General features: G+C 35.8%; 1 protein-coding gene across 4 annotated transcripts; it reads left to right on the top strand.

The window, feature by feature from the left end:
* Positions 1 to 201: 201 nt before the first annotated feature.
* On the top strand, positions 202 to 11055 carry LOC114362844 (bromodomain-containing protein DDB_G0270170). Of its 4 annotated transcripts, none has more exons than XM_028318386.1 (10): positions 202 to 321; positions 641 to 811; positions 919 to 1044; positions 1122 to 1327; positions 1419 to 1754; positions 3500 to 3670; positions 3805 to 4071; positions 4164 to 4426; positions 4516 to 4713; positions 5814 to 10222. In XM_028318386.1, exons 2-10 carry the CDS (start codon positions 701 to 703, stop codon positions 10220 to 10222), a joined length of 6087 nt encoding a protein of 2028 aa, XP_028174187.1. In that variant the 5' UTR covers positions 202 to 321; positions 641 to 700. The 4 variants fall into 4 exon arrangements, with proteins under 4 accessions (XP_028174187.1, XP_028174186.1, XP_028174185.1 ...); XM_028318385.1 differs by having other exon boundaries at positions 202 to 325; XM_028318384.1 differs by lacking the exon at positions 202 to 321 and adding an exon at positions 417 to 531.
* The last annotated feature ends 381 nt before the right edge of the window (positions 11056 to 11436 follow it).

Below are 11436 nucleotides of genomic sequence, written 5' to 3'. Positions count from 1 at the left end.
ATCTCTAAAAATTTTGTTTTACTTCTGTAAGTATGAATAAATTTAGTTTCTTAAAATAATAGAAATGTTTCAGTTTTAAAACTTAACTCTTAATTATTAAAATCGATAAAAAACGGCACTATACTGCAACGCCACTAATGTTTCCATAGACAAAATCGATGAAATGGAAGGTGAGTGGTGGTGGGTGGTGGTGTGGTAGACAACTCAAGTTGGTAGCCCTAGCACGTACAAACTTCCTTTCATTTTAGAATCGTTTCATAACTCTTTTACTATTAATTGAAATTTGTGCAATAGACATTCATAATTTATGTCCCGTAAATAGTAGGTAATAATTTATTTTAAATATCTTTCATACTTTAACTTATGCACTTCGATATTTATCACATAGAAAACATTTGTTGCACGATTTATTTGTTCAAGTTTTGTAAACTGTTATGGCGTTTGTGTCCCGAAACACAACGCATATTCGTATCTCTTTCTTCATTACCAAATAAAATTCATTTGTTGTGTGTAAAGTGATTGAAAAACAAGGTATAAATGTTAAAAAAGCTTTTTCGTGGTGATATTCTTGTATTTAACTATAGTGAACGCCTTTTAGGTTATGTTTCCATCTTCTAATGGTATTTTATGTGGGTTTCAGTGCAACGGGAGATCATTTAGAAGTTTTCTCGAGATTAGTCTTCCCAAAAGTGATGTCTGAATGAATTTCTCACGGTTCTTGGACCTGCAATCATGGTGGGAAGTGCCGTCTATCGCTTATTTTTGTTCCCTCTTCAGAACTGCATTCAATCTTTTGGATTTTGACATAGAAGTGAGTAATTGGTGATTTAATGTTGAAAATTTCGTGGTTTAGGTGCAATTATGCTTTTGAAGCTGAATATCCTATGAATTTTCATCAATTGAGTGATTTTATTGTAGGAGTTGGAAGAAGCTCTTCTAACAGATGGAACAGAAGAGTCTGCCAGCTCTCTCCTCACTGAGTTGATTGTGCGCCTGCTGAACGGTTGTTTAGGCAACAATGACATCTCGGCATTCAATTATCAGGTAATATAGCAAAAACTGGTCATTCAGGATTAAATGAGTTTGTTGGGCTGATATTTACTGACTTGTTTATATTTCAGATGTATCTGAGGCGCCTATTCAGGAGAAAATGTCAAGAAACTGGAAGATACAATCCTTTTAACACTGATATTGATTTTCAGTTTTTACCACTCCGTACTAAAGTAGAAATTTTGTATGCTTTATGTGACTTTCGTTTAGATGCCGAAGATGTTTTTGATTTGTTTAAAAATCTTGAAGCTGAGAGTTTGAGAGTAGAGCCACTTGGGTAAGTTTTTTAAAATACTCTTTTGTTCATAACTATGATATAATTGCATCATTGTAATTTATTAACCAAATATGCCGCCACATCTTTTAAGGTGGGATGACAATGATTCTGCTTATTGGTATTTTTATGGCACAAGATTATATCGTGAAGATATAATAAAGAAACCGAAAGGAAAAAGCAAAAAGAAGAAAAATAAAGAAAGCAGAAAGAGGGGTTGGTTTTATGGTGATGACTGGCTTGACGATGAGGAATCAGAACGTGTATGGCAAGTTGTATGCTTTACTGAAGAAGATTGGACCCACCTGACAGAGAAATTCAAAAAAGCCACAAGCAAGGTTGAAAAAGAGCTCTATAGGTCACTATCTCAAAATTTTCTTCCTGAAATACCTCGACTCTTTCAAGAAAAAGAACGACTACAACGAAAAAGGTATGTGCTATTCAAGTATTATGAAATTTGTAATGATGTCATGTATTACATAAAGCAAAAAATTAAATCAATATAACTAAGAAAATACTTGTCATGATCTAGGTATAGGTGGTGAACTGATATACATAGATATTTGTTGGTGAATCATTTAACAGATAATCTATGTAAGTTCTGGATAACTAAGGATAAATTCACAAATAAGCAAATGCGAATTCATTAACATATTTCTCTAAAAAAAGTTCATCAATCAAAATAAAGCAATGGAATTGGAGCTTGTAAGTGGAGTGCCTTGATACAAATCAACAATATAGTATCACCTATTTTGAAAATTATAAACTTTATATTTTAAATTTATTTATTTTATATTTGAAAATTATAAAAATTAAATAACTATAGTATCACCTATGTTTTGTGTTATAAGCAAAAATAGTTATCTTTTTTTCAAAACAAGTAAACTGGCTGTGCGAGAGTAGAAGTAGGGCAGCTGTAGCTTTATTTAGCTGTGCGAGAGCATTGTTAATACCATTGAATTGAGAAATTCCCAAAGACACAAATTACAATGACGTTGGAACCAATCATTAAATGAAAAGAAAACTATTAGATTAGCATCTTAAAAATTTCACAGCAACAATTCTTAAAATTCAACAGTGCAAATAAAAACAAACAGTGAAACAAATATTTTTATGGATTTATACATGATGCACTAATTTGGACAAAATAACTTTCCCTTAATCGCAAGCCTTACCTTTACCTTAGTCTGCAAGAATAATATGTTGATTGGTACAAAAGCAATACTTATCAGCCTATGAGCTATACTGATTTGGATGATTGATGTTTTGTAACTAGGTTGCATTTGCTTGCGATTGCGATTTTACAATACATAAACTTTATTGCTCAGCTGTGAACATGCCTCTACAAATCTAAAGGGATTGAGTTACACTTTTTTTTATTAAATTAAAAGCTAGATTTCAAGTAAAGTTTGGTTTAAAGTAATACAGGGATGCTAAAAGTGCTTTTTACTTGCAAAAAATCAATGAGTTCTACTACTTTCAAGACAATTTATGGTTACTTGATTGGTTGTTGTTACTTTTGTTTTGTTGCTCATTCGTATGAAATTATAGTCATAGCAACTAATATTAATTGCAAAACTTTATTGTACTATCGTTTCTTGTTATTGCTTTCATTAAAATGAAAGCAAGAAACCTTTATCTTAACAAATGTGGATGTGCAGACCAAATCAAACTAAAGTCCAAAGAATGATAATGCTGTTTACTGTCGTAAATTTTGTTTAAAAAAACGCGATAGTAATAGTTAGTCAAGGTTCCAATTCAAAGACTTGTACAGCAGCAAACCAATGCAAAATCGATTCACTTCAAAGTTTTACTCGGTCTGTGGATTCTGCAGTGTGGATTTGGATAATAACACAAATAACTAAATGCTTAGAGTACTTAAGATTTTAACTTCCATTAAGTTTTGCGAGGCGATCTATTGATGCTGATAAAGTTAACAGTACCTTGTATCTTTTGCCTATAACAAAATACTTGAAAACTTGATACATAATATAAAATCAGTTTACAAACAACAAGTGCATAATTAGTTTGAGGCTTAAAATATTGACGAGTAGGGACTATAAAGCGAGTGACAGATGCTAACAGCGTTTGCGAATGTTAATTTTATTCAGTATCTATTACTTGTGCATTATAATTATTACTGAATGGAATTTGTAACTTATAAAATTTTTTTAGGTTACTGGAACTTGCACCGCGACGAACATCTAGTCGCGTGCTCCAAAAAATAAAACAAAAAGCAGAAGAGAGCAAACAGAGCACGCATGACGACAAGGAAGAAGAAGAGGAAAGGAAAAAGACACCGGACAATTCAAGGGAAAGTAGAGCTAAACGAAGGAATTTACTAAGGTACAGAGTTTTATGTGGATAATAACATGATTTAAATATAAATGTTGCAGGTATTCCAGAAGTCCAATTCTTCTCTTATTAATTACATAAAGTAGAGAAGATTATTTATATTTGTATCATCTTTCTATTTATAGATCTAAATCACCATCATCGGATTCATCGGACAGTTCTGAAAGTGAAAGAGAGGAAATGCCACAAAAGGTCACCAAGCAGGCTAAGGGCCAAGACAAGAGGTCAAAAAACTCCTCAGCTACGCAAAAAGGAGAACCTCCCCCAGAACCACCTGTAAAAACAGGCAGAAAAACAAATAACTCGCTTGCTTCTGCCACTGGTCAAATAGTGATCCCGGACAATGACGAGCCTGTCAGCAGCACACGGAAAAAACTCAAGACTTCTCAAATGTAAGTGTGTTTCATACATCAGCTACTTATAATAATACAATTTTATCAATGTTATATTTTATAATAATACTTTTTCATTTTATACCTTTTAGATTCAGCCAAACAGAGGAGGACATCCAAACTGATATGTATAAAGTTCTTGAGCAACTAACAGCACATGAAGATGCTTGGCCCTTTATGGACCCCGTTGAAGAAGAATATGCTCCTAATTACTATGCAGTCATTAGGCGCCCAATGGATTTACGTAAAATGGAACAAAGACTTGACACAGGATATTACACAGATTTTTCAATGTTTAAAGCAGACTTTAAGCTTATTGTTAACAACTGCAGACTTTACAATGGTCAAGACAATGGTAAGTTATTACTACTACCTACATACATATAAAAGAGTATGATTTTCGTAATAAGTATAATGTTAACGTTATATGTATTTGTATTACAGAGTACACATTGATGGTGGACAATTTGCAAGCTGCTTTTGACCGTCTTACGGAAAAATACATGCATAGATTATCATCATCTGATGAAGAAATTGCAGTTGAATATCAACTGCCTACTCCATCTCGAAAACACAAATTAAAGGCCAGTGAATCTCCAAGTCGACATAAGAAAAAGAAACGGAAATCTCATTCTGATACAGGTACTAATTATAATATCTATAGAATCATGTTTTAGAAACTGAATGTAATCAAAAAGCAACTGACACTACAAAAGACAATGCCGACCAAACCTTGTTTTTTTTATTACAAAATAGTGTAATAAACCAAACTTACTAAGACATGTATGCCTCTAAACTCAGTCTGAACTGAGTTACAAGCATTAGAAGTTTGATGATTTTACATACTAGATTTGCCTTTTGCGCGCAAGTTTTGTAAGAAATAGCTACAAAATAGTGACGTTATAAACAAACAATACCATCTATTATAGGCTCCAGCCATCAATGTGGAGCAGAATCAGCGCAATAAAAAAAACACGGTACTATAAACCCATAATAATAANCATCCATCCTTCATCCATAACCCTAGTCCATTCTCCAATAACTGCAATAGCTCCTGTGCACAGGCTGGAGATGGTCTCTGGCTACATCCCATGATATAGTCAGAGACTAGATCCAGCATGTGCACCACTTTCACTTTTGTCGATTATTTTGCGCTTAAAACGGCCTCTACGTGTTGGATCTGTATCCCCACGCAAGCCTTATAAAGGACCGGGCCACTTTTGACCCGTGAGCTCCAAAGCGTACAAACATAATAATAATAATAAGAAACGTATCGACACATATTACTCAATGTACTTACTAGAACATTCTATCATCAATGTCAATAAAATAATTATTATAAGTATGTACTTATAATAATTATGTGCGGTCTTTTTTTATTGCGCATCTAATATGTAAAATCATCAAACTTCTAACGCTCGTCACTCAGTTCAGACTGACTTTAGAGGTATACATGTCATAGTAAGTTTGGTTTATTACACTATTTTGTGATCAAAAAACAATGGTTGGTCGATGGCCGCGCGAAAAAAAAAGACGCCACCTTCCATACAAAATCTGGCATTGCCATTTACAAGTCTTTGCAATGTCCATTTTATAATAATGATGGACACATTGCTGGCTTAGAAATATTTAAGTTTAAGCTAATTCAAAAGTAAAAGCTCCTTTGCACAATATCCTTAGACTTAGACCCATAAACAAAATTACTAGTGGTATTTTATTTACACAACAAATTATTATTGCAGGTGAAGCTAAATCTTCCTCTGATGTAAAAGAAGAAGAAGAGACACCAGAGCCAGAGGAGGAAAATCAAGAAGAAGTTGAACATAAAAAATCTAAAGAATCTCACAAGAGCAAAGATGGTAAGGGAAAGAAAAAACGCAAGGGTCATCACCGTCATGGTAAACATTCTAAAAACCATAGATCCCACAAAGGAGAACATGGGGAATCTGCTAAAAGACATAGTAGGAAACATTCGAAAAATAAAGATAAAGATGGGAAAAAGTCAAAGCAAAAGAAAAAGAAGAGTAAGCACCATGAAGTAGAACCTGTTGTAGAAGAAATAAAACGTGCTCCATCTCAAGAGTCATTGGAAAGTTCTAATAGAAGCAGGAGTGCTAGTCCTCTGCCCTCTATTCATACACCTTCACCATCACCCACAGAACTTAACGAGCGTGAAAACTCGCCTAAGCCGGAGGAATCTGATTTATTCAGTGATAAATATGACAAAATCAAACTTCGTAGACGTCATGCCGCTAAAGATGCTTGGGATTCATTATTTGACTACAAACAAAAAACAGCTGGAGACAAACAGAATCTGCAAGTACCCGAAAAAGAGAAAAATCAGAAGTTACGCGAAACTATTGAAAAACTGAAAGCTAAGAACGAGAAGTATAAAGAAACTTCTCTATTCAATAGTCTGTTTACCCCCAACCATAGCGGAGCTGAAAGAACATCTGAGACGAGCACCTCGAAAGAAACAAGTAATAAAGATGCTGATGAAGATGTGGATTCTGATGGTGACCTTTCTGACATTCCAATCCAAAAGATTAAAACAAATGCTAAGAAAGGTAACAAAAAGACTACCGCGAAAAACGAGTCCGCTTCCGAAGCACTCGAACAAGCTGTGAAAGACATTAGCAAGTGGCTTGATGATGCGCCCAAAAGTTCTGCAGTCAGTTCTCCTTGTGACAGTCCAGCGCAAACAATTTCCACTGAAGAACATGACAACAGCCGTTTAGATGATGAATTTTCAATTGGAGAAAAATCCACACTTGTCAGAAAAGATACAGGGCGTAAACGTCCATCATCACGCGAACCAAAACTGTTGAAACGCAGGGAAATACAAAGAACCATAGATCGATTACAGCCAGGAAAAGGAAAAGGCAATTTGCTCACTAATATGAGTAACAAAAATTCGGAAAAAGTAGAAGATGCAACACCTCTCGGTCCGGTCCACAAACTAAAAGATTCCAGTAAAGCTGAGGAATCTAGCCCCAAGTTAAGCCTTGGGTCTGTTTTACCAACTGTAGAATTCACTCTCGGTACTGACCACAATTTTACAAATGACGAAGTCAACTCTGATACTCAAATTGACACAGGCACTATAAAAAAGGTAGAGCCTAAAACAGAAATAAAGAAAAATGATAAAGTACTGGAAAAGAAAGAAGACCCCATAGTTGTCCAGCCTGATAAAAAAGATGCAGAGGTTGAGACTGACCTTCCAACTACAATTAAACCAAGTCAAGAAAAAGCTACGCCAAACCTTAGCGCCTGGTTTAAGGCATTTGGTGCTCCGAAAAATACGAACTCGACAACTGTAACCAAGAAAAAACATGATGATCACGACTTTGAAGAGAAAGCTTCGGAAAATACTAACAATGAAGTTAAATCTACAAGCCCTAAAAATATGACAGTTAAATATGACTCTCCAACTGATCCAGATACACCAAATCCTGATGGTGGAGACAGCCCTCTACCTAACGTCTCTGCAACTCCAAGGCAAAGGAGAACTAGCACTGGCAGTTCTGTATCTGAAAGATCTTCTTTCAGTCAAGATTTGGACTCACCAAGACATCAAATGTCACATACGTCGCCTCTATTGCGATCACCAGCGTCACCCAGGACAGACGACTTCCAAAAAATAACATATCCCATAATAAATGGTACCATCCGTGCCGGATTTTATCAAGATACTACATCTATTAAAAGTAGCCCTGAGAAAAGCTGCAGTCCACGTGAAGCTCCACAATCTCCATACTCTCCTTATTCTTCTCATGTGTATGCTTCGAATAACGTCATGGGTTCTGCAACTCCCAATTATTTTGTCGATCATAATAAGAGCCCACTTCCATCATATAGCCAAAATCCACCCCCATATTATGATACATCAAAAGTACCAATGGTCAACAAACCAGTTAGAGTTCATGATGATTACACATCATTGGGTCCTGACTCATATCCACAAAATCAATATACGGGTCCATTTTCGCCAGCACATCCGCCATACCCTCAAAATCAACCAAATCATGCACAGCCACAGAATTCTCCTCAACCAATCCCTCCTAGCCAGACCTCACAGCCTAGCACTGCACAAATACTTCCAGACCCTAAAAATTCACTATTCCCTGTTAAAAAACGAGCATACAATGAACCAGACCTTACTATGACAGCTGCAACGAAAATTGCTGAGGCAAAAGATCTTCCAGCTCCAGCACAGAACAAAACCGATTACCAAAAAATTGGTCCATCTCTTCACTCAATGTCATCTTTACCTACGCCATCAGTTGATGACATTGCTTTGGCTCTGAGTGAGAAGTCTGAAATGGCAAAAATAAACAGTTTACGTGAAAAGAGCGCAGTAAACTATACTGAACGACATGGTGTCGAAAATAGAGACGTATCATACAACGCAGAACCTATTCATCATGAGAATAAAAAAGATTTACCATCTATGGAAGTAAATAAACCCATTGCTATAACTAATAAAAAAGATGGTATAGATATGGTTAATATGGGATACATGAACTCTGATCACGACAGAAGGAATGTTGCAGAAACTCATGAAGTAGATTTTAGCATGAACAGAGAGTTGAGCAAAGGAGCACACGCACCACAACAAAAAGGATATGAAGTGGAAGCGATTGCAATCAACCTCGGGTTGAATAGCCAGCAACACCCAAAACTGAATTCAAAACCGAACATTACGAATATTCACTCAAATAATATCCCACCAGCACATTCACAAGCCCATAATGAAATGCTGAATCAGACAGTGGCTCATGCACATCACAACCAATATGATGTTATCAGCGGACAATCAATTGGAAACTTCTCTCTGAATGACATAGAACTGGCTAACAAGAAGCTGTATGCGTGCAACGCTACTCCATCGCCTGCTGCATTGGACTATGGCAACTGGAAAATGTCCAACCAAATGAGGAAGCAAGATTTATTGCCATCAGATTATGCAACCAATTACAGCACCAACAATTCAGATAAACTAAAACAAGACACAGGAAACTCCAATACAAATGCTATCAACTATAATAAAAATGTGCAGCAGCCTTATAACAACTATGGTGTGCCTAGAACAACCATGCAAAGGACACAAGACTTACAACAAAGCCTCCCATCTGAGCTAAGAATACCTAATCCAAGAGGTCACCTAAAGAATGACCATGGAACCAATGACAATGAGATGGTGCCTAAAGCAAATGATCTTGTTAAAACACAAAAAGCTGAAAAACTGGTGCAGAATCATCCGTTAGTTGGTTCCTTGCCATACAAAACACCATACAGTACTCACTCTGCTCTGCCTCTGGAAAGTCTGCGCAATTTGCCAAAAATTCCTCAAATGTTGGATAGATATACAAATGAAGAAAGATACCTATCAAGCTTTGCTGGAAGCACTTCAGCATTATACCATGACAAAACTTTCCAAATGGCACAAATGTTCAACAAAAGCATATCTTCAGATGTACATCCTACTACATCAGTAAACATTTACTCTCAACCTGCCATATCAATAAGTAAAGACAATAGTATCTACAAATCATCAGGTACTGTGACTTCTCAACCAGAGACTAAATCAAAGGCCAAGAGAAAGAGGACGTCGGAAACGAAGGCTCATATTAGCTCCCAGAGTTATCACCCATCACCTTGCAGTACCGATGTGTTGTCTTCTGTCAAGTCTAGCATTTTGCCAGGCAGTGCTTTCAATTTCGGATCAACTGCAAATATGGCTCTTGGTGGTGGACTCTATGGCGATAATACCGGCTTCTCGATTGAAGATTTCCGGAACAGCACAGCCAATCAGTTGATGGCGGCGAATTATATGGCAGCTGCGGTGGCTCATCAGCAAAGAAACAATGCAGAATCTAGCGCAGATAAATTGGTGAAACCGGCTCATCAGAACTCGACACACGCGGCTGGGACGTTCCCTTTCATCGGACACTCGCAGGTGCGTGCAGGATACCCGTTCGTGGGCGCGGAGCCGTCGTCGCCGCTGTACCAGCAGTACCTGCAGCGACACCAGGAGGAGCTGCTGCGGCAGACGGGCGCGCAGATCATGGGGCTGTACCCGCCGGGCTACCCGGCCGGCCTCGGCGTACGGCAACCTTACGACTCCATTAATCGACCTTCGTGGCTCTAAGAATGTTAGCGTTAACTTTACATTGTGAAACCTTATTATAATCATAAATGTGACATTATTGTTATAGGAAATTGTAATTTATATTGTTTGTAGATTTGAGATGATAGCATTTTGAGAAGATATTTTATGGATATTTCTTATTTACGTTATAAACGCAGTTAATCGTTTACATGACAAGTTTATCTTTGCTAAACTAATTTTATTGTCTATCTGCTTTTGTCTTTCACATCACAGTAACCTACGAGACTGCTTCCATTTAATAGTTTAACTTGACTGTCCTTAAATTATAACTTTCGTGACTAACATTTATCTATACAACTAATAGTGAACAAAAACCCTCCACAATATTGTTGTTTTTTTTTTCTAATTATATTTAGTTAGAATAGCTAGCTACCTTCATATACTCAAATTCACATCTGAAATTAGAAGCAGTGTTTGCAATATCAATATATGAATATTATATTATAATGATATAAAGAAATTATTTAATTATTATCAATTATCAATATAACGACGCTTGTAAGCTTTTAGCTTTAATTTTCTTGACATATTTTTTTTACGTTAAGGTCACATGAAGTTGTATTTGTTATATTATAATTAAGTAAATTTTATTTTTAATTATACTACTTAATTTAGACTGTTGTGTAAATACTTCAATATTTTGTTTTAGTAACAATGTTTTAGCTATTTTAAGTATAATATTTTGTTAAGTGACATTTTAATTTCAAATTAATATTATTATTCATGAACATAGTATTAAGAAATTCATATTATAAGAAACATTAAAACAATTCTTCTTGTGTAAAAATGAAAATAAAGATTTTCGACATAAATTGGGTGTTTAGATAAATAACCACATCTTCTGTACAATATTAACTTATGGACCAAGAGCCAGTGAAAGCCAGATTTAATAAAAGTTGAAAGGTCGTCAGCGCATGGGCTTATTCCACTATTCCCCGTTGACAATCCCCATCAATGGGGATTAGTGAACTTTTTGTTTACCTACTAATCCCTGTTAACGCCAATTGGAGCTTATAATGAGGATTAATGAACTAAAAAGTTCATAAATCCCCATTACGTTAAAAATAAAATCATAATATAACAGAGATTAATGAACTTTTTAGTTGGGGATTGTCAACGGGGAATATTGGAATAAGTCAGCGCATACTGCCAACGTAGGTTGTAGTAAGAATGATAGTAACACCACAGTAACA

Source organism: Ostrinia furnacalis, unplaced genomic scaffold, assembly GCF_004193835.3.
Source record: "Ostrinia furnacalis isolate ACB-3 unplaced genomic scaffold, ASM419383v2 OfSCF6815, whole genome shotgun sequence".
In the NCBI taxonomy this organism is placed as follows: Eukaryota; Metazoa; Arthropoda; class Insecta; order Lepidoptera; family Crambidae; genus Ostrinia; species Ostrinia furnacalis.
The sequence above is the reverse complement of the archived record's forward strand: the minus strand, read 5'-3'. Positions and strand labels throughout refer to the sequence as shown.